We start from the raw sequence: 24768 nt of genomic DNA on the forward strand, positions 1-24768 counted from the left end.
AACATGGGCTTTACCTGGTCTTTGTATGGAATTGGCAGTCTGAAATGTTATTAAGCGCTGCTTAAACCCGTCGGCGAGCTAGTGAATATATTTGGTAACGGTCTAAGGAATCCATTGATACCAACCATGTCATGCTTGTCCATAACAGGGATATATAAAATAAGGTTCCAATGTTGAGCCATTTTCAAAGGAGTCTCTCTCACCTCAAGAAATCAGAATATAAATGGATTTATCATGTTTTACACTGTAACTGTTGCCATAGCTACATATTTCAGATGATATTGCAAGTTAAATTATAGAGAATACAAATTTAACATTTTCCAAATGGCCAACAAATATATAAATACATTAATGTGGTCAGCTTTAACAAATGTGTCCTAATACAAGGAAAATAACAGCAGACCAAAGTTGTATGGGTTTCAAAAATATCTATATATAAATGTAATATTAAATTATTTATTAGGTAACCATGTTAAAGTGATATGTAAATGTAGAAAAATCAGTTTGTGGAGATTTTCGTGTTGGGCATTTTTAATGAAGTTGACATAGAAACACACACAAACTGGCTTTAAAGTCTAATGCCAGAGATAAGGCAAAGGTGACAGCCAAGACTTGGTTTTCAAAAATACATCACTCATATCACTTATAAAGTACTACTACTATAAAGTATAGAAAATGCACAGCAATCTTTCCTTGGGCACACTGATACAGAGATATTATTATTGTGTTTCAAAATGGTGAGCTGCACAACAAGAACATCATGTAATGAGTATGTATTTAAATCCCTTTAATAACACGTACGCCTGTTTCCCTGAGATCGAATCCTAATTCTCCCCTGACTCGGTCGTCTCAATTACTGAAGCCAGAATTTGGATCTGACAGGCCTCTCTAATGTGAAACTAGACATTGATCCATATTGATCAGGCCTGCAGCCCCAGACAAGGCTTTGCAGTATGTTAACTGGAATCTAAAGTCCGTAAGAGTCTTTGTGTTCTCTGCAGCAGGAATACTTCAGCTTGGCATCGGGACAAGCAAGCAAGCGAGCACTGAGGGAGCTCACACATCTATAATTTATGCAAGGACTTCACTCTACATGAGAAACACATCAGATGGGCAAGCATCCATCTGAGATGACTCATTAAGGAAAATCCATTTGCAAGACTCCGTTTGTGTCAACGCACTGACAATGCACAGCATGACCTGTTTAGCTCCCCACCTCGATCAGATAATGTGAGCGTCCAACAACCATGGACATCAGCTCCATGCTAAATGCTGCTCCATGCATTAAAGTGACACACATATGTATTCATGGTACGTCTCTTCACACAATTCAACTTGGACGTGTTCAGGTCAGAGCAAAATGTTCTGAAATATGCTCTCATCTGACACAAAAGCAATATGAGGAGCTGAAGACATGCAGTTTGCAGACAAACACGCTGCTGTCTTGCTAAGCACTAAAGCATGTAGGAGTTCAAGTGTGACATGCTCTGTCTGTTCTTTCCTCCCCGTCGCTCCCACTTTGTGTTTCATACATGGGTGATTCTTCAATTAAAGGCACTTTTTAACACTCAATAAAAAAAAATAAAAAAAAAAAATGAAGTGAAATATAGAGAAATCTGGTATTTTTCAACCTGGACCCTATTTTTTCATGCATTTGTGACTAATGTGAACAAAAACCTGTAGATTATATCACCATAACCTAGGACTGTTTCTATACAAACATCTGAGTTTTTGCCGCAGTTTGGTGATGGGATTTTCAATATGATGTTTAAATGTCAATGATTCATTGAGCCAAATCCCTAGATATTTACACACAGTAAAGGGCTACAGCAGTAAACAGCCAGTGCACATATGGGAGATTTTGTGTCCGTGCACTCGCTGGCTGGTGTAGTAGCTTAATGAGGAAAGTTAGCTTCAGATGAAAAAAGCTGAAAAAGATGGAGTATAGTTTGTTTAGGTAACGGTATTTCAATCAGGAGAGACTTCATTTAAGAGTGAAAATATGTTTAATGAACATGGTGCATGATAGGTTGATATGTTAAGGCCCTGACACACCAAGCTGACCGTCCGGCCTAGTTTGTGCGGTGTGTCCCGCACCGTCGCCAAGCGCCGGCCTTCGTCTGCCTTTTTTCGGCCGATGTTGCATCGGCGGTCATCTGCTGAACAGCCAATTCATCTGATTGGCTGTTCAACTTGAAAACGAGAGTGAGGGAAAACAAAACAAATGACTGTGACAGGCGCACGCACATGGCTCCTTTCATTTGTCATCTCATCTGATCAATCCGAAACACATAAGAGCTTTCAAAACGGGTCAAAATGGCATTCCAATGTTTCTTCTAAAACCAGATGAGTGACAATTTTGTTTGGCAAATTTTCTGTAACCAGTGTATGATGAAGGCATGTTGGGTGGGTGAAATTAGCAAGCTAATGTTAACTAACGAGCCAGCAGCGGGCCGTTCGGTCCCTCCGCTCCCACTGTAGGGAGACTTATTTGTCGAGAGAATAGATGACAGACCGGGAGAGGCACAGTCTGGTTAGCCACCTCCCAGTGTGTGGTGTCTTCCCGGCGGGGAGTGAAGCAGAGGGACCGTAGGCTCTGTTCGGTTCTGCTGCTGATTGAGCAAACGCTGTTTGTTGCAGATCATAGCAATGTTATCCGGTTTCCCTTGTTGAAGGAGGAATAGATTACCGGCGCCTGCTGGCATGGAGAATTATTTCCCCTCACGCAGGCGCACAACGTACTTGGTACTTGGCCGTCGGCTGTAGTCTCTGTGCTGTGTTCCAGTGCTAATTTTTGGCCAAGACAAAGACAGCGAGGGACGACGAGAGGCAACGCCACAGTCGACTGTCGTCCCCACTCGTCCCCGGCTGTCGACTTGGTGTGTCAGGGCCTTTAGAGACTTTGGCGATTAGACTCCATCGCAATGTTGAATGATAAGGGGTATAGAGGCCGTGGATATATAGGAATATCCCCCCGATGGGGTTCTAGGCACTGGTGGAGGTGATGAAGGGATAAAGGAAGCCTGAAGATCTGGATAGATGTGATGTGAAGCTGGGCTTCTGATGGAGGAACCCTGGGTGCTAGGAATGATGAGGTGAACGGGGTGGAGGAGGGTCACATCGATTTAGCCTGAAATGACAACTGACAGCAGCAAAGAGTAGACAGATTTCAAGTTTGGATGCAACAACGCAATAGCTCACAGAGATTGTGGCAAAATCTGGTTGGTTTAACTGAAAGCGTAAACGCCCACATTCAGCTGATGACAATGCAGCTGATTGGGTTGGAAGAGAGAGAAATGCGAAGCATAGCAGTCTTCCTGAAGGAACTTACGCTGAGCTTAATTCCCAGTAAGCCAGCTCACCACAGTCCTCTTGAAGTATCCAGATGGTAACCCAAGATTTGTGAAAGTCTCAGGAGATGGTTGTTTAAGGTTAGATGGTTAAGGTTAGACATTGACCTCGAATGGTTAAGGTTAGGCTAGGTCCTCAGGCAACGAGTCTCGTGAGAACTTTCGTAGATTCCGCAAATCTAGGGGGTTACCATCTCGACATCTTGAAAATGGGAATGTTTTGAAGAAAATGGGAAATGCTGTGTCAGGAAAATAGGGAATAGATAAATGATTACATTTGTGCCAAGACCAAAAAAGGAAAATAGGATGATAAGTAGTCAGGAAAAGTAAAGAACCTTTTGTTTTTTTACATTCCATTTTGATGATTTGAATAACCATAACATTTGTTGGTGTATTCCTTTTTATATTTTTGAATTGCCTGGTTAAAGTTTAGCTACATTTTGTCAGTTTAGGGGCTCCACACACTGACATTAAAGCACTTTACCAAAATGATTTTATGTCAGCATTGTTTCTGAATATGTGCTCACATTTTCTCTTATTCACTCTGAAAGCTTATTTATTTTCAATAACATTTATGTGTTTGTAAAGCACTTTGAAACTGCCTCATTGTGCTATTTCAATGAATTTGCCTTGGCTAAAAAAACAAACAAATATACAGCGTGATGGTAATAAGACATTGTTCAACAGCAGTTTAAAAACATACACGCGCAAACTCTCTTCTTCTAGCCTTGCAGAGGACTGTGTGGGCGGTGTGTGAGTCTGCGCACACTGTATGTGTGGGCGGCAGCTCAAAGTGTGAACTCAGAGAGTGTGTCCATGTATGTGTGCATACTTAAGTTGAAAAGCCTGCAATAATCTTTGCGTTCTACACTGCCTGCTGTGCTGTGCAGTCTGACGGAGGAGTCTTGTGTTGTGTTGCTCCTTCCAGCAAACTGCTTATATAATGGCTGCAGAGCAGATTGGTCTAGCTTTATTGATGTGTGAGTGGTGGGCAGGAGGAGAGATTTAGAGGAAGGCTTCCTAACCTCCTTTTAATAAGAGGCCAGCACGCTGTAAGGGAACATCCAATAAATGGTCAGTTTACAAACTGGCTGTGGCAGTCACGCAGAGGCTGGGAGGGAAGTCATTAGGCGCTCTGTTCAACACCATTATTTTTTCACTTGGTCTTTTCTGCGGTTTGACGGTGGCAGGGCCTTGTCTCCTCCTGTCGGGCATTTTGGCGGCAGTGTGTTCTGTGGCTTCAGGTTATCTCAGCTTTTGTTTCAAAGAGCCTTTGGAAGTAAATCTATCCAGGCTGAGCTCCAGAGGGACACTGTGTGTCAAAATCCTGGATCCAATCAGACCAACCAGCCTCAGTTTCTGCAAAAATGTGTACTAATTTTCTGTTCTCCACATGTTGCTTTAAGATTGTTCTGAAATATAGATACTTAATGTTCGTTTGCTTTGAAACTATAACATTGTTGTGTTGCCTTTAGTGGATTTTCTTTCTCTGATTCCAGTCTGTTATTTATTTGTTAATGTTGAGAGTTAGTATAGGGATCATGGTTTCTTTTCATGTTGTTTTTAATGTTTTGTTGCAGTAGAAAAACACTTTTTTTAGGTTTCAGTGAAACTGACGGATTCAATGTTCATTTATGTTTTGAGAAAGTCATATCTGGCTGAAATAATCTTTTAAAAAAAATCAAAAACAAGGCTTAATGTTTTTTATTATAGTTTTTTTTTTGGACCATGGATCTGAAAAATCAAGTCTAGTATACAGAATTGAATTGAAAATGGGAATGATGGTGTTCAGATAGCTAGCTTAGTGTGGACAATAAAGTATTTGCCAGAGTCCTGCTGTGTCCCCTTCACTTATTTAGCATCTGCTCTGGTGTTTTAACTACACAATTGGCGTCAATGCTTTCAAAATACAGGCTTTCTGTTAAATACAACTCCGTCTTAGCTGGTTTTCTTGCAGGAATTATTTAGCCAGCTGCCCATAAACCTATTTAGTTAAACAGTGCACGTTAATTCTCCTTGTCTTAAGTTATGAACAGCAACAACAAAAAACCTTACTAAATCATATTTGAGACAGGCTCATTATGGAGGCCAGCAGCCAGCAGCTGATGACTGTTGATTTCTTCAGCCTCGTGATTAATTTATCAGCTCACTGCAACACAGAGAGACACCACACAGTGTTGTGATGTATAATTTAGAACACTGTTCAATGATTTTATATTGGCCTCATTTCCAAAACACCTTTTCCAATAGGAATAAACAAGCAACGCAAACCTCCCTTGGGACAAAAACAATTCAAATACTTGACTATTAATAATCAAAATGAAATGATACGGCTGTTTAAGTTCGTACAATGACTCTCTCTGGCTATAAGTCTTCTAATCTTTTTTCATTTTTGTGTGCATGTTCTTTTTGTTAATGTCATTTTTTTTGATGCTCTGATGAATAAACTCACTGCCGGCTTGTCAGGGAATATTTCCTCCTTTTGTGCGTGTGTTGTAAAAAAAAAAAAAAAAATAAATAAATAATAAAAACTTGTTTCCAAGGTAACAAGGAGGTTGATTCTGCTCGTGTATCTCGCTTCAGGGATGCTCCCTACAGTTAGGCTACTAAAACGCTCCAAAGCGCTGGGTCAGAGATTACACAACATCCACAACACCGGCGGATCTTAGGCTACTCCGAGTCCAAACACACACACACACACACACACACACACACACACACACACACACACACACACACACACACACACACACACACACACACACACATACGCTCGGCTTCATTCACGGCTCTGACATGCTCCGTGGTTAATGAGCTGTCCAAGGAGGTTGGTCCACTTTTCGAGAGGGCCACGCGACAAATGTGACTCTCCTTGCAGTTTGGAGGAAAATAGGCTAAGTCCCATCAAAGCCCTGTCCATGACTGAACTCTGACCTGAAACCCCCTGCTCCCTCCATCTCCACTATTGCAATCAAAACCACAAGGTTGTCATAAATCACCCGCATTAACAAAGCCCACATATTAATCTCTATCCACGCCCTGCAGGAATGCAACCTGTGCAACATGTGCGCTTCCCTCATTGATTCATGTCCTGTTATGACTAGCGTGGTGGTCTAGTGGATTTCGAACTACGTTTAGGCTATATTTTTCATACGATCAGCTTCTACTCCCGCATCATCACCATCTTCAGCATCAGAGCAGCAGTAGCACGCCAACGCGCAAAACCCAGAGTGGGGAGCAGATACAGCGGGAGCGCGCAGTACCACCGCGGCGCGCATGCACAGCTGTCAGCACCAAGGACAGCAGCCGCTCAGCCCGGAGAGAGCAGCCGCATCGGGGTGATCAGTTGGTACGGAGCAGCGGCAGGAAGAAGCGATACACAGCCCGGAGAGGAAGCCGTCTGGAGGCTTGGACAATGGTTTAACTCTTTCTACAAAAACCCTTAGGAGGTTTGAGCAGTTCTTCAGAGGAGACAAAAAAAAAGGGGATGGACAATGCGGTTTGGATGTCCCTGGTTGACAGCCTGCTCCTAATATGAGCATGCACATTCCTCCGCATTGCACATAAATCCACCTCCTTTTTTTTTTCTTTTTTTTTTTTTTTTCGTCTCCTTTTTTGGCCTCCCTCCCTGCCCGGCTCACACCGCCCACCTGGATCGTGTCTGCAGTAACTGGCTGCGCCGTGCTGCCGTCCAGAAGCTGTTCGAGCCGACCCGCCACCGGGGAGAAAAGCGACCGGGCTGTGCTGTGCTGTTTGGTGGTCCACACGATGCGTCTGTTTCTGCTGGCGGTGCTCTTCTCGTGCTCCTGCGCGCGGGCCGGCTGCGAGCCGAAGATCGTGAACATCGGGGCTGTGCTGAGCCAGAAGAGATACGAGCAGGTCTTTAAAGATGCCGTGACCCAGGCCAACCAGGTCTACGGCAGGGATAAATTCAAGTTGACCGCTATCTCCGTAACGCACAAACCCAACGCCATCCAGATGGCTCTCTCCGTCTGCGAGGACCTCATCTCCAGTCAGGTAGAGTTCATTTCCACCTCTGCATGGGCGCTAAATCAAGCTAAAAATATCCTCTGAATCATATAGCGCATATACTGTACTATATGACCCATGCACACCTCCACGTATCTGTAAAACGGGTTTACTGCGAGTTACATCAAAGTGTTTGGCAAGAGAAAGTTGGTTCTTTCAGGAACATGACGTGTTATCTCACTCAAGTGCCACTGAAGTGTGTGTGAAAGACCAGATTGGTTGTTATGCCTCGATCATCATCAGTCTTGAGCTCTGAATGACTAAACACTTGTCTATTTCTCCAATTTCTCCATTACTAACACTAGAAGAACTCAGCCCATAGCCTACACTATTCGTCCTCATCATCTGTGGTCACTCAAAGCAGTGTGACTGTCCTCTCTCTGTTGGGTCTGTTGTCTATTACAGTGAACCCCCCCCCCACATACCCCATCTGTTTTTTTTTCAGACATCCAGAAATAGGCTTTGGTTTTGGGGCATAACTCGGATGAGGGGGCAACTGTACGTTTCATGACACACAGCTGCACATCTACTGAACTGCAAAGGAGCCAGTGAGGAGTGAAAATTGGCAATACGTCCTTTACAAATAACAACTTGGCGTACAATGCGTGTGTGCTGCATGATAGCATTTCAGCAAGAGGGGGATGACATGGCTGCAGACAGTTTCTGTAGTGTGTGTTGGTCATCGGTGGATCACTCACTCACTGCAGTCCGTACGTTGATGCGGTGGTTACATTAACTCTTTTTAGAAGTATGAGATTCCTGTTCAAACTGTGTACATACGGCAAGGCAGAAAGATTCATGCCAAATGTGCTGCAGATCTACAGAACAAACAAAACACCTTTCATAAGTAATACATGATGAGTGCGTGTGAGAGTTGTTAGAACATTGAAGCATCCTCTCATGTGATGCTCCCCGTGGCTTTTAAAAAGCGCCAACGTTATGTCACAGCATGTCGGGGCATGAAGTCCTTCTCGCTCTCGCTCCTATCTCTCTCACACACATAATGAGGCTTCATGCGGGAAAAAAAAAAAAAACCCACCCACAGCTTGAATGCTGCTTTCATGTCCTTGCTCCTCTGCTTAGTGTAATGACTCTAATTGATACAGGCTTGTAAAATAATACTGTCGCACCCAGTCTCCTGTCACGTGTTCATCCAAAGCATTAGAGTGCAATCCATGCTATTAGACTGTACAGATTACTCAAACAGTGGTTCAGTTCTCTCTCTACACACATCTCTCCTGTAAATTAGACAGACATCACACCTGATTGGAGACCGAAGGTCAATGGAAGGTTTCATCGGATTCAGAGATTGGCTTGTAGGCGAAAACAGTAACTGAGAAGGGAAGTCTGTGGCAGATGGAGGAGTGGATGCCTGCGAGCAGTGCTTGGAAGATAGACCTCATTTTTGACCCAACCATACGGACTGCTCATATCCAGTAATCCATGCCTGCACAGTCATGCCAACTTTATTCATCTTCCTTCACATCCCCGAGGCATTTCTTAAGGCTGAGCTTCTTCTTTTTTTTTTGTTGGTATATACGGATAAAACTCAACCAACCAACCACAAATTACTATTAGACTAGTCTGCCAGCCCACACAGTGAAGACATTTTGAACAAAGGAAAAGAGGTCTATGCTTATCTGCTTCTTTTTTTTTATAGATGGTATGTCACTGACTACAATTTATGTAAATATTCACGGCTCCAAAATGTTATTTTTAACCTGTTATACAACATTTTAGAGCAGCAGTTGCACCCTCTAAAAGATGACACTGTTGTATTGTAAAGTGCGCACACAATTAATTCAACTTTATGTAGAAAAACAGATGTTTCAGCCGAGGCTGGATTACAGATTAGGCGAAGCAGACAGATGCCCCAGATGCCCTACATTCAGTGTGGCAGTCAGTTTGTGATCATTCGATTTGATTGTAAACAATTAAAGTGACTCCTGCATTTGTACCTAATCTCGAGGCTCTGTCTTAAAAGGGCCATGTCTACACAGTGTATATTCTTAAATATGTTTGCATTTATTCCATTTATAACCTAATCTCTATGAATGCAGAATCTGTAGGTAACAGAACAAAGATTTTTGGTGTCGGATGCGGTCTGGTCTTTAGTCCGTTTGTAGTCTGAGTAGTATTGACTCCAGTGCTGACACCGTGCTGGAGTATGGTCCGGCAATGCCAGACTACATGCAGGTAAACAGTTTGGTGGAGAGCAAAAGAGGCGAAACGCATTGGCCAAAATGCAATCTTGGAACCCATCAGCTATTGTCTGATGACGATTTAGCTCTTCATTAGCTTTAAAAAACAATTGCATTTATAGTAGCTGAAATGCCGTCTGCGCCTAAAAAAAACCTACAAAAAGTATCAATGTTTGTGTATTGTGTGTAGAAACATTCCACTCATGTAATAAAAGAAACAAATTGCTTTCAAAGTTGGACTACATAACTGCCTTTGAAAAATCCTTACACAAGCCATCGTTGTGGTTTTCAACTGTTACCTGGGTGTAAACTGGCTGCTTGTGAAACAATCCGGTCATAGACGCCGTCTCTCAACTCCTACTCTATTCTTGTGTCTTAAAGTGCTAATTGGACTGTAAACAATGACCGCTGCATGGAAGAGGACGTCTTGGCCCAGATTATTACATGGATGGGATAGACTGTAAAAATCAATTGCCACTCTGGGATTATTATATATTTCTGAATCTGAATCAGATATCTGTTATCCGGATATCTGCTGGCTACACTGGAACCCCCAAAATATTGGCCGTTGTCCCCAGAGGCTAAAAGGGAATTGATGGATGGGGATGGGGATTGTTCTAAGAGAGGCTAAGTCACTGTCAGACTGATAGCCGATGGGATCCTAGATTACTTACAACCAAACTAAGTTGGGGAACACTGGGGGCTTAAAAGGGGCCCACATCGCACTTTTTGCCCTGCCGCTCACCCAACCCTGGTTTTAGCGTTAACTGATCTCTATGCTGAAATGAACTTTTCATAATGTAAATATTATACAGTCACCCTTGTAAGTGTGCATAGCAGTTGCTGTTTTCGTATGTTAATAAATGAATGGAGTCATGTGTGCATCTTGTCCTGCTGTTGTTACAGCCTACATCAAGATATGCAGCAGACATATCACAGTTGTCATATTTGCGTGATACCAGCAGTGTAAGAATTTAGCTTTATTTGATTTACTAAGAAGGATAATGGAGATTTAGCAACTTCCCATATGTATGTTTCTGTATATGTTTTGTGTAAAGAATCTTTATATATGATTATGTTTGTGGTATATTGCCTGCAAAAATTAAACCAATATAAGAAAAAAAGGATGCCTTTTAAGACTTAATTCTTTATCAGAGTATGCCTAGTGGTGTTACCAATCGGTCCAATGACAGAATGACAAAGTGTTTTTTTTCCGTGCCTCTGCAGGTCTATGCTATCCTGGTGAGTCACCCTCCCCAGTCCAATGACCACCTGACTCCAACGCCTGTCTCATACACTGCAGGCTTCTACCGCATCCCCGTGGTGGGCCTCACCACCCGCATGTCCATCTACTCAGACAAGGTGAGCGATGGATGGGAGAGATGTAAAGAGAGATAGATGGAGAGAAAAACAGGAAGAGAGCGATGGAGTAAGGCGCTCCCCTGGGGCGGCTTCAAAGGCTTCCTAGATTAAAACGTCCTATCACTGTCCATTAGAGGAGCTGTGTTTAAATGGCTTCCCTACTGAAAATTGAAAGAGCATCATTAATAATGCCTCTGACCTGAGTTATGTTTTTATGAAGCACAAGCCACTAAGATAAAACTTTAAAGCAATGACATAATTGAAATGCCAAGGACTTTAACACCTTAATTTCAAACATCCCTGCTAATCTTGCAAGTTAAAGGAAATCAGAGGCAATGAATCCATGAATTTAAAGGAGCCCCGGGGGTCTGTGCATATAGCTGTGACTGTGCAGACCGGCCAGTAGTTATCTGTCTGTGAATCTGGGGGCGGAGCTTCTTGGGGCGGGCGGGGGGGGGGAGGGGGGGGAGTATTTGTTTGACAGTTGAGTTCAAATATCAACTACCTTTGCGCAGCATGGCATACTGCACCTTTAAGGAATTTTTATGCTTTTTTAAGACAATGTTTGTCCTATGGCATTGGCATTTGTTGTACCACCTAAAAAACTGTTTCTCATTAATGCATGGTGTCCCTTTTTCTAGAACAATTACAGCTGCAGGCATTTCAACTTACAATATACAATATTTTTTGTAATGTGCAGTAAAATAAAAGTACGCTACTAAGTAGAAGATAGACATAGAAGAAAATAGAAAAATACCCACCCCAGCCTAATTACTCCATGAACTTTGTGGCTCTATAACAACGTCAGCTGATGGACTAGAGTTATAATCACTACAGCCACTATGGGCTTTGTCACGTGAATGTAAACAAAAGTTGCTTTTCTTGGGAGGACAGTTTCCTTGATCGGCCTGGCTTTGTGCACAACATCGTCATGTTGAAACAAGAAAGGGCCTTCATAAACTGTTGCTGCAAGGTTGGAAGCACCCTTTTGTCTAAAATATATTTGAATGCTAGAGTTTAGCAGAACTATAGGGTCTGAGCTCAAATCACCAAAAAAGCCAGGGGACAGGGATGTCCACATATTGTGCATCAGAAAAGTATTTATTTTCTACTTGGTGTAAAGACCTAAATAACCTTTTGACCCTTGTGTTGTCCTTCGGGTCCCCAGGACCAAGGTTATAATCGTTAACGAAAACGAACGAAATAACGAAAACTAGGTGGGAAAAAACATTGTCGTTAACTGAAATAAAAATAAAAACGAGGCATTACAAAAAAACGATAACTAAATTAAAACTGTAATGTCTGTTTGCAAAACTAACTAAAATAAAATACAATTATCGAGTAAATGCCCTTAGTTTTCGTCTTTGTCGATCTTTCATAGAGCAAATAACGTTATATCTCTCCAACCATGACATTTCCCGTAGACATGTATAGTTTCCGACTGGGAATCCAGAAATTCCGACATTCCACGTCAAATTGAACACAACGTGTCCGTGGCTCCGTGCCTCTCGCCTGGCATCATAGCGGTACCGAAAGTTGGAAGAAAGCGGCACCTATTTGATTATGACTGTGTCAGATAAAAGCGCCTTGCAGTGGAAGGTGCTAAACTATGTGGACAATTTATTACAGGGAAAATTCACACGAATTTGAAAGTACATTTGAGAAGCGCACACAAGCTAGGAGGCTAACCTAGCTCACCTTAACAAGGTAAAGGAGAAAGCAAAGCCCCCTTTCCCCGAAACAGAAGCTAACCCCGGTAACGTTACGGGCATGGATGTATGGATACAGGGTATTGATGTATGGATACAGGACGGAGACAACAGCAGGAGAGAGAACACTACAGGAAGTCTTTCACCGCCGACCCGATAGCTGCTGGTTAGTAAATACGCAGGAGCACCAAAAGCGGGAGGAAGCGTATATGTGGATTGATATGTCTACACAACTGTGTGACTCGATTGACTTCTAAAGGTTCGCCACTTTACTCAAACCAAAGTTGAAAACACCTGTTCATGTCTTCTTTAGTCTGTTGGCTATTTAGGTTTTTTTCCTGGAACACGTCACTTACACATTTTGCACATACAGTGTCTTGTGTAGACTGTTTACATATTTATGGCCATATGTAGGCTACATTTTATGTACTTGTGTTATTGTTGAATACATTGTGAATACATATTTCTAAAATTGTATGATGTTTTTGTTGAGTTATTATTACACAATGCTTTTTCTGATCTTTTTGAATCCCCTGACAAATAACCCATATTACAAAAAAACTAAAACTAATAAAAACTAAACTAAAACTAAGCATTTTCAAAAAATAAAAACTAAACTAAACTAGCAAACCCGCTTTAAAAACTAATTAAAACTAAACTGAATTTTAAAACAAAAAGTCAAAACGAAATAAAAATAAAAACTAATGACAAATGCAAAACTGTAATAACCTTGCCCAGGACCCGTTCAGTTTATTTGACGTTTTTGCGTTGGCCTGGTGTTGAGCTTCGGGTCCCCCGGTGACCGTGTGATGTCATTTGAACTGAACGGGGACCCCATCAAAAACCTCAGATTTCAGACTGTTCTCAACACTCCACTTCCAACAGTTTTATCTACTCTTGGCTAGAGCTGTCAAACGATTATTTTTTTCTTAATCGCGATTAATCGCATGTTTTATCACATGATTAAAATTCTATTTTGCATTTCAGAACTGTTTTTAAGTACATATTAACAATGGAAAGCAATTCTTACCAGTGTATCCTGACTGGGAATCAAATGAATGCAAGTAAAGTTACTTTATGAACTTGACTTTAAGATTTGTATTTGTTTATTATTTATTTACTGTAAACAAAAGAAAAATGTGTGAATCTGTCATTATTGCACAATTCAGAATATGCCATCCGTAGTACGTCTATTTCCATTTGTTTTGGGGCTTTTCCCTTTATTTGAAAGTAGATAGACATGAAAGGGGGAGAGAGATGGGGGATGACACGCAGCAAAGGACAGCAGGTCAGATTCGAACCCTGCGCCGCTGCAGGACTGAGCCAACATGGGGCGAACGCTCTTACTGGGTGAGCTAGAGGCCGCCCCCCGTAGTACATCTTTTAAGACCGGAGTCTTCTACGATGCTGACAGGTCTGCAGTTAGTTGCCACCCATTTTGCAAGAGCGGTAGTAATTTTTTTGGATTTGGTTTCATCCACAGGTTGCAAGTAGCACCCTCCAAAATAGCGCTTTGCCTGAGCCTGCTAGCATCAACCTGAGTCACGTCAACTGTACTACTATGCTTAGCTCCGTAGGTGGTAGCTCAAGCTTGACGTGCTTCGGTGATATTTTAATTCGGCTTTACACAATGTGCATATGGCTTTCGTCTACTAATAAAAACCGTCCTGCAGCAGCAGGATGTGTTCCGAGGAAGTATGGCAGCTTGATGATAAGTAAAGGTGTGGCAAAGGGTCAAAATAATAGCCTAGCTAGAGTCTAGTGATTTTAGAATAGCAAAGGGGCATTGTTAGGCACGACGCTAAATGGCGGCATGCGATTAAAAAAAAAAAAAAAAAATAATTAACATGTTATGCTCGGCCCTTAATCGCATCGTGATTAACGCGTTAACGCTGACAGCCCTACTCTTGGCTCAAGTTGACGTCTCCATGCCAGATTTCTTTACACGGTCATCTGCTCCAGGCACATTACTGAGTGAAATTACTTACACTGCTACATGTAGCTACATGTTAACGTTAGGGAAACCTGTAATCATGGTTGCTGATTGTTGTTTATTTCTACCCAATTTTGGATAAAATTCCTGCTGGAACATGTTCCATTGTGTAGTTTTTGGTTTAGAAGCCTTTATCAGAGATTTTTTACGTTAAAAAGTTCCACTACACTCAGTAGCACAGTCATTCCCCGGCTGCAATGACGGACAATGAAGAGAGAGCACAGATGCGGAAGACCCGGAAAAACTGGCCAATCAGAGCACACTAGGCTTTTTCGGGAGGGAGGCTTAAAGAGCCTTGGCTAGTATGAAAAAAAAATTAAAGTTTTTTTTGAGTATTAAATGTTCTACTAAAACCCCAAAATATATATATATATATATATATATATATATATATATATATATATATATATATATATATATATATATATATATATAAATAAATAAATAAATAAATAAATAAATAAATAAATAAATAAATAAAAGGGCAAGAATAGGGCGCCCTGGTAGCTCACCTGGTTAAGCATGCGCTATGTACTAAGGCTCAGTCCTTACCGCAGCGGCCCAGTTTTGATTCTGACCCGTGGCACTTTATTGCATGTCATTCCCCCTCTCTCTCCCACTTTCCTGTCTTCAGCTGTCCTATCCATTAAAGGTCAAAAAAGCCCAAGAAATAATCTTTAAAAGGGCAAGAATCTGCCCTAGTGGCAGCTTTCTGTCCACGTTTTCCTACATGTTCTGAGCGATGATTCACACATAAAAAATTAAGTTGCTGTTGGAAAACTGTCAACTCCACAATGTTAATCTCTATTTCCTGCTTGGTGCTCCTCAGAGTATCCACCTGTCCTTTCTGCGGACAGTCCCTCCCTATTCCCACCAGGCGCACGTGTGGTTCGACCTGATGCGGGAGTTCAACTGGAACCACATCATCTTGATAGTGAGTGACGACCACGAGGGGCGGGCCGCTCAAAAGAGGCTCGAGACCCTCTTGGAGGAGAGAGAAACAAAGGTGAGACGCTCCAGCTCCTAAGCCCCCCCCTCTCTCTCTCTTTCCCCCCTGCAAGAGTGTGTGAGCATGAGCGCGCGAGTGTGTAAGGTTTTGTAAACCTCAAAGGTCTTCTGTGTAACTGTTTTCCTTTCTGTTGTGTGGCCACATCTCTTTCTCACCATTGTGTAAACATTGGCTAACATTCCTAGAGACATCAACAACAGCGTCTAATGTGGTCTAATCTGACAAAAGTTTGTACGTTTATTTGCTCATCTTCACGTTGCTTTTCGCCATAGTCCAAATTACCCTGTGTCTATCCACATTGGGAGCCAAATAGTGGAATTTAACTTGGGGCTTTGCAAACCATCACAGACTGAAGTGTTTTACTGGGGCCACGGCGGAAGCCAGGTGTTCCTCTCAGTGGTGATGAATGGCCGGCTTCATTACACAGAGGCCTTGTGTTTATTGCACCGTGCTAGGTCATGATCACATGATGTGGGAGATGGTTTCGCCTTTTCAGATACCGCTGATGTATCCATTTTAAGTGTAGCTCTGAGCAGTGTATGTGGGTCAGTGAAATGCTGATCTCCTTTGAGCCAAAACAGGCTTGAGACTGCGATGATGCGTGCCCTTTAGGAACAGAGAGAGAGCGGGAGAGGGACAAAACAACTGCCATCTATTTCATCCATTTAATAAAATGAAATTACCTTGGGATATTTTTTTTCTTCTTTCATTTATACTCTGTGATGCTTGTCTGTCTCTGGGGCACTTGGCTGTAATTGTGCGGCAGAATGAAATGAGTCCTGTTTCAGAGATTTAATTAAATCAGAAGCTGATAGACGCTGAATATGAGACGTCACGTACCCGAGTTAGCTCACAGAAGGCAGCTACAGCTAAAGGGAAAGCTGCTTAAATGAAGTGATCCTGATCAGTATTGATTAACAGCCACACATGGGAACACATTTCAAACATTTGGTTTAATCAGGTTGGATTGTGCGACCATGTGCAGTTAAAACAATTATACTATCATATCTAGATGGGACTCACATCCTGCACTCGAAAAGATACAATTGTGTATTAAAAGCCTTTGATGAGAATCCAGGAAGTTCCTTTTATGTTTGCAGAATATGGGTTTGGATCTTAAAATGAACCCATCTGTGCGTCACATTCAATCTTATAATAGTGAGGGAACTAGCTGCAACCTTCTGCTATGAGGCTTTATTCACCCATTTCATTTATTTGTGACTGCAGGGCCCACTTGAGCAATTTTGGGGCCCTGAGCTGGATTCGTTTTAGAATTCCTCCTAAATGTGGCCAGCAATATTTACACCGAAAACCGGGTCAAGGATAAGGTTGGCGATATAGTTTTTGTTCGTAGTGTCCACAAATCCATATGACATCTTATTCTGCTGTGCCATAGAGCGCTATTGTTCATCAATGAGCCACACCGTTGCACTAGGAGACATGTTTCTTCATTTTAATGAACACAAACACACACACACACACTAGTTTATATTGAGTTACTGAGTTGATCACATATACACCGTACTGCTGCTTACTCCACCAAATGTGTATTAATCCGCAGCTGAAAATAGTCCCCGAGAATGCACCTTTTCCTCCTGTTTGAGTGATGTTTGCTAAAACAACTACAGTGTCCAGCTGCTCTAGGAAATTACTGAATTTTAAAAGAAAATCTGTAGAGACAGACTAAAATATTATTAGTGTTGGTATTTACATGGGATTTATTCACAATAACAAAGTAATAATACCCATTTGGTAGAGTGTCATTCAAATTGAAATTGAAAATAAAAAGTACATTAAAAACATAGGACATAATAATCTTTAAGATACACTCCTTTATTTTATAAAACAATAAAAAGCATCACTAAATATCATAATTTGGTGAAGCCTCAAAGTTTTGCGGCTGTGAGGACATTTGGAGATTTGTTGTTCGGCACTATAACACAATCAGGAATTTTATACTTTAAATACTGAAATGAAGAAAAAGGAAAATGACCAGAGAAACCAAAGTAGTTTAGACTTGTGGGCGCGCCCCCTGGTGGCTACACGGCACAGCTACTTAGCTCATTCTCAGCTCTGCTCTGACGTCCCATGTATGTCACAACATCTCCAGGGTAATAAACCCGCAGCAGCTCCTTTATTGTATGTTTGTTTGGATGACGCGTTGACAGCTTTGATTGTTTTCGCTGATGTAAATGGATGTGCTTTTGGATGTGGTAGACGGCAGCGTTGTCACATTATGCTCTAATTAAAAATGTGAGATGTTATTCTTGCTAATCACCCTGTTGTGCTGCATACGCTCAGTAAATTTACATTTTATATTTAGCCCCATTGCAAGTCGTTAGCGAGGTCACACATTCATAGGGGAATCACTGTCACTACCAGCAAAGAGGCTCTGGACACAGTGGATTTAGCCAGAGTGCAAATGTGACCAACACAACATGAAATATTAATGCCTGACTGAGGATACAAAAATAGAGCGCTCAGAAAATCTCTTGGGGGAGAGAAACAAAGACAGGTTTTTTTTTTTGACCGCAATGCTGCTGCATGTTACTCATGGAAGGATTTCTACCCGCTGAAGATGCATACAATCTCTCATGTGATGAGTGAACGGAAGTTACTCGGTAATTACATGGTAGCTAAGGTGTTCTGATTGAGTCAACTGAACTGTGTTCTTATCAAGGAAATGGAAAAAGTGGAATTATCTATAATCCCACTGACAAGTCGTAATAGTCTTTTCATTACACCGGAAAAACGGTTGGCATTCGGTTTGCAATCTTTCAGTTTGGATGGAATTATTTAAATTGTGATTATGATTCAGGACATTTCATTTTGAGTTGCTTGTCAGCTTGACTACGGCACTGAGGCATGGTCACCGTCGACTTTATGAAGGGAGGGCAACCGAGCCAGAGTGTACTGAGGGGTGAGCTGTACAGCCAGCTATGTAAGAAACCCTGTGAAGCAGAAAGATGATGTGTTTTCCTGCAAAATGGCTGCCAGTCTCAGGCAGAACTCCAGAGTGTCTTACTTAAGATGGATAGTTGGATGGATAGATGGATAGATGGATAGATACTTTATTCATCCTGAGGAAAATTTAAGGCATCCAGTAGCTTAGACAACCATTACACAACAGACACACACAAACACACACACACACACACACACATATATATATATATATCTCACATACATAAAAATCACTTTTAGAGCGTTAACAATTTGTGAAGTGATTACAAAGGTCTGGTATGGACTGACCATGTGATGCAATGACCATGATAAGGTGCTATGGTAGAGTGTGTGCAATGCTGGTAGTGCAAAAGTGAACAGTGTAGGGATTGAACAGTGCAATAGCTTATTATTAAATATTAACTATGACTATGAAAAGACAAGAATGTAAACATAATAGAATTGCTAAAGCGGACTGGAATCCAAAATGGGGACGTCCGAATTAAGTTGATCTTGCTCAGCACCTACTGAGAGTCCGTATGTTGTGCTGTGACCAAATTCCATACTATTGTACTATACCATCTTTAACATACTTTACTGTTTTATATCAACAGGGAATGATACAAGACGTACATCGGCGTGACGTCTGTCAAACTGCAACTTTGGAATGTCACTGCCAGTTAGATTGGAGAAAGAAAGAAAAATGTTTTTCAATTAATTTCAATTCATTCATTCATTATTAGCAGCTGTGATGGGAGCCTCCATTTCCATTATCGGAGGGAATCATTGGCCTGTGTTTGTGATTTTAAGCTTTTGCTTTGATTTGATTTTGTAAATCAGTTGAATTGGTAAGTACAGTTGTACTAAAATGTGTGCAAGTATTAAACAAGATACATCTAGCTAAACATAGATTCTAGAATCTAGATAAATCTATATTCTAGCTTTTTATATGTTGTTCCAAGTGTGATAGATTAGCAGTTACAAGTGCAGGTTTGCAAGTTTACACATTGTAAAACTTGTAACGAGCTCTTCATATTTTTATTAGGATGCCAAAATCGTGATCACACTTTGGATATGATGTGTTGGTGTAGTCTGATGGCTCTCGTTGACGGCTATGTTTGTTTGTTAAAAGTTAAGATTGCAGTTGTGTAATGTTACTGTAGTTTTCAGTATGGTGAAGAAGCTGCAATTTAGCATTTTGTATTGGTTATCGCTGGAGCCGGAGCGCTTTGGTCCAGCTGAATCGGCATCACTGATAATTTATGCTATGAATACTGTACAATGAATACATTTCCCTGATCCTTAGTAGTATTTGATATCTTGAACAAGTGTCCATGATTTCAGCTTTACTTTGAAAGCGGTCGTCTCTGATGATTTGCAAGCCCCACTGTTAAAGATCCCAATTTGAAGCAGAAAAGTGGAGATTTGTTGGAATGCTTTACTGCCCTCCATTTTCAACTGTTTATAATATTTTTCTGTGTCTGCATATTTTCTCTGTGCACATTACTCATCAGAATAAAAAAAGGAACTATGAAAACCTCGACCAACTGTCCTATGACAACAAGCGAGGACCTAAGGTATATTTGCATGGTCAATGCACGCCGCCCACCAACTTTCCAAACGTAGCAACTAGAAACCAGCCCAAACCAGTCACCAGCAGACCCAGAAATGTTCCTCTCTTGGTAGCACGTGTTTTCTTTAATTTTTTACTTTGAGACATTTCCCTATGATTTAAATGAAGAATGATTTTGTTATGAAAAATCTATAATTTTCGGTCATTAAAAGACAGAAAGATATCAGTGAACAGCGCCCCGCTTTTATCATTTTCATTTTCTCCTTCAATAAAGGAATGCATGAACTCAGAACACACATACTCACACACAAAAAAAGAGTTTGCAAGTCCATTCCTTTCTGGAGAACCGGTAGTGTGGGACAAAACCGCTTCCCAGATGCTACTTCCTCCTGTTCTGTAGCACTTCCCTAGTTTTCAGCAGTTTCTTTGTTGGGGGAAAACGTCCCCCTCACCCCCCTTCACCCGTTTTTAGTTACTGGTTGCATTGACCTTCTTCTTCCCTCTACCTAACACATGCACGTCCTTTTTTGGAGCCTTGATAACCCTCAGTTTGCATGCGAACAAATGCAAAAGTTTTTTTTTTCCCTTCAAGCTTTTTTTTTTTTTAGTTCAGCCGGTTCCCCTGGATCGCTTTCCTTTTTATCTCTGTCTCCCGTTTTCAAACTAAATCGGCCAAGCTCGAACCAAGCAGGTAAAGAGGCAGCATGGTGTCTAAGGTAGGGAAAAGTAGCTGGCTTGACCTTTCTTATGCCCTGATCACAGGCAGAGAAAGTCCTCCAGTTCAGCCAGGAGACTAACTTAACTGCCCTGCTGCTGGAGGCCAAAGAGCTGGAGGCCCGAGTCATCATCCTGTCCGCCAGGTGAGATTTGTGTCCCAAAGTACATATCAATTTTAAGTCCCAAAAGGAGCATTGGTTAAGGTATCACATTTACTACACACTGGCTTAAAAACACCTTAGCCACGATCCAAGAAGATAATTTGGATGGTAAAGGTGATGTAAATAGTTTTCATTATGCTGATCATTTTCTCGATTAATCGGTTGGTCTATAAAGAGTAAGTAATTCCTGTTAAAATTGTCTTCAAAAATGTCAACTTAAAAATTTGATTTGTGTTTCTTAGCATAAGACAAAGGAAAAATATTCAGAAGTTGGAACCCAGAATGTTTGGATAGTTGTCTTTAGAAATGGCATAAACAATTAAACGATTATCCAAATAGTTGCCGATTAATTTCCTGTTGATCCAATAATCGATTAATCAACTAATCATTTCAGCTCTAGCTTAAACCAATTTCAACTTTACCTTTTACTCTGCTGGATCCAGCTGTGGATCTTTATGTTCAGTTACAGTTGACATCTAAATTATGTCCATGTTTATCACGCCAGATTTAAAAAAAAAAAAAAAAAGAAAATGTACAGAGCACTTTTTTAAGGCAAATGTTTCCATAGTTGAGTAGGAGTTCCTTCTGCTGTCATGACGTAGCCTCACAAAAAAATGATATCTTGTTCCAGCATCAAACAATACTATGAACACAATAAGATATGTCTTTTGAGATGGTCACTGAGTTAGATCAGGCGATCATTCTTGCCATGACGCTGATAATATCTCTCCGTCCATCACAACTAGCATGACGTATATAAGTGATCTGTGAGGAGGTGTCAGGAACTGCCTTTACTGTTCCACCCGGCAACACCACCAACGTCACACAGCTGTGTGTGAAAGAGCGCTCTGTGCTTCGATGAGGTCACCAATGTCACAGAACGTGTCATGAAAATGACAAACTAGACGAGACAGGACTAAGAATAAAACAAAAAAAATTTTGTGCAGTAAGGCATCCAAGATGCTGCATCGGTTGTCTTTCACTATGACACACTACACCAGATGAGTTGAGTGATTGTCACGCCTTACACTCACTTTCATTCCCGACGCCCCATGTCCTTTATCTGGCTGATGCCATGTAGTCTGATCCTTGCGTTGGGTTTCAATATTCCTAATTAGGAAAAAAATTTAAAAGAAAAATCAGGGCTCGAGAATAAAAGTGAGGGCATCCCGGTAGCTAAATGTCTAAGGCCCATACCACAAAACTGCAACGACCCTGGTTCAATTCCAGCTGCATCTTTTTCCTCTCTCTCTCCCCTCATTTCCTGTCTCCCTCAAGATTATCTAAAGCTATCCAATTAAGGTGTAAATAAAAAAAAAAAATAGCTTAAAAAAAGAGATTAAAAACACCTTACTTTAATATAAAGACATTTCTCATAAATAAAGTCATGTCATGTAGAAATTTGCTGTAATCAGTTCGAAATGCACCAATTCCAACCTAATGTGAATGAATCAATCACTCCACAAAACACAAAATGTCTTCCTTTCACTTTCATTCAGCTTACTGTGATGTAAAAACAAAACAAAAACAAAAACAATCTTTTGTCAAACTCCAGTGAGGAAGACGCTGCCGCAGTGTACAAGGCTGCCCGCTTCCTCAACATGACGGGCTCCGGGTACGTGTGGCTGGTGGGCGAGCGGGAGATGTCGGGTAAAGCCCTGAACGAGGCGCCAGACGGTACGTTCATCCAGCGGAGATCAGTGGGAATACATACGAGTTAACCCCCGGCTTTACTCAGAGGCCGACCACAACACATCCAGGATTAGAGGGATTAAGCGATGGATGCATTACATGATTGACTCTATGACTGCTTGTTGTGTTGTTGAGCATTTAAACGTTTAAGCATTATGTGTTTAAAGGTTTAAATGTGCTGTGTAACTACAGTACACTTTTAGTTTCAATGTGCATGTCCTGGATTATCCGTAAGGTACATTCATTGTGCTATTCTGCTACATTAATGTCCTGATTTCTAATGAATTACTAAGGGAGAATTTTGCAACACATTACTGATAGAATGGTAAGCTACAACAGCCTTTCTTGTCTCTATTCCTGGAGTCTCTCACAATATTTTATCACTTTGTTGTCACAAATGTCGAGCGTCTCTCTCCCCCCCCCCTCCCCCCGGGCACTTTCACACAACCAATCCCTGCAGAGCGTTTTGTTGTCCTGTCCATGTCCAGTCTCTTCCACCTTCGCTGCAGCTTCTTCCAGGAGTCTGCAGGGCTGACGGACCTGGTTGCAATCAGAAAACTTAGCTGAAGTTGGATTGTTGCTTGGTTTAAATTTAGGTCTGATGGTATTTATGCTTATTCCTAACACAAATAATGCTTTGCCTGTGCTGATTCCCAACCCTTAGCTGGTAGGGCAGGAAAAAAAAGAAAAAAGATCCAACTTCAAGGGACTGTTTACACATGCTGTGAAAAGGTCATCAGTGGCAACATCAGCAAAATGATCCATTTATTCTGCTGCCTCGTCTCATAAATGACAAGATGTGGATATTATCTGAATTATCTTCCCTGAGATTTACAGGCAACGAAGGTGTATCATGCAGCTGATGTATGACCTTTATTCAGGATGTCTAAACTGCAGGCCCTATAAGTTTTTTTTTACACTTTGTGCATTGCAAAAGGATCCAGAGAGGCTGTCGTTTGCTCTGGTCAGTGATTTATGTTTTGTTGTTGGCCTGGTCTCAGGTCTGATCAGCCTCCAGCTTATCAACGGGAAGAATGAGTCAGCCCATATCAATGATGCGGTGGCTGTGGTGGCGCAGTCCATCCAGGAGCTCTTTGAGAAGGAGAATATCACAGAACCTCCGAGAGGATGTGTGGGCAACACCAACATCTGGAAAACAGGGCCACTCTTTAAACGGTAAGCTTGAATACAGATGTAACGGCGTGGCTTCAGTTCCATTTCTTCACTTAAAGGTGTGATCACCTTTTAAAATGGGTTGTTGGTCATGGTTTGTTGAGGGGGGTACGATTCAATTGTTATGGCAACCAACTTCATAAAATAGCTGGATCCTAACAATCTTTCAGATTTTTTTTTTCCCAGCGCATATTTTTAACAACTTCAATACCAATACATTTCTTTGACATTTAGGTTGGTATTTTTAAACTATGAGATCAGGGAAATATTTTTGGGAAAGTGGCTCAAACAATCTATAACTTAAACTTAACAAAACTGACTGACTTAATTGAGCCAGATGCATCGAATCCAGTCCAAGAACAGCTGATTTCAATTTAACACATTTTTGCTCAGTTTCTGTTGAGTTTGAATTGTGAACGTTTTCAATTACCATTAAAGCGGCACTATCAATATATTTAGATTAACAACTGATCAGACGTGAGCAGACAATGTGAAAGGTGTCACTTGTAGTGTTGAACCCACAGAGAATTATCGCCCCGCTCTGCAGTTCGCCTCAGTCCCCAAAGTTCCTTCCCATTTTTGTCAGTTTTGACTGGAACGCTGCCGTACACAATTCCAGGTCATCAGATTTTCCAGAAAGTTCTAGAAACTCTAATTATCACTTCAAGTGACTGAGGTTCTCCTGACCCACTTAGGGTGTTTTCTGTTTCTCAACAGCATAACAAAGAATAACTCACTCATTTTAACACATGCACTGAACTAAGAGCCTTGTGCTGACACAATCAAATGCAGTCCTTGACACTACCCATGCATGAACATGTGTGCTCACTGCTCATACACACAAATAATCATGTTC

At 41.4% G+C, this 24768-nt stretch overlaps 1 protein-coding gene across 11 annotated transcripts in view; it reads left to right on the top strand.

The window, feature by feature from the left end:
- The first annotated feature begins 6603 nt into the window (after positions 1-6603).
- The window catches only part of grin1a (glutamate receptor, ionotropic, N-methyl D-aspartate 1a), a 39960-nt gene continuing 21795 nt past the window's right edge, over positions 6604-24768 (top strand). For 2 of the 11 annotated variants that reach the window (XM_031277408.2, XM_035991808.1), the window contains exons 1-7: positions 6604-7367; positions 10808-10942; positions 15474-15650; positions 20111-20173; positions 20932-21029; positions 22603-22724; positions 23741-23915. In XM_031277408.2, the coding sequence (XP_031133268.1) occupies positions 7119-7367; positions 10808-10942; positions 15474-15650; positions 20111-20173; positions 20932-21029; positions 22603-22724; positions 23741-23915 (1019 nt within the window). In that variant the 5' untranslated portion in view covers positions 6604-7118. The remainder of the gene's footprint in view (positions 7368-10807; positions 10943-15473; positions 15651-20110; positions 20174-20931; positions 21030-22602; positions 22725-23740; positions 23916-24768) is intronic. The other 9 variants (XR_004895091.1, XM_031277403.2, XM_035991809.1 and 6 more) reach the window with 7 other exon arrangements.

This window comes from Sander lucioperca, chromosome 14, assembly GCF_008315115.2.
Source record: "Sander lucioperca isolate FBNREF2018 chromosome 14, SLUC_FBN_1.2, whole genome shotgun sequence".
Classification (NCBI taxonomy): Eukaryota; Metazoa; Chordata; class Actinopteri; order Perciformes; family Percidae; genus Sander; species Sander lucioperca.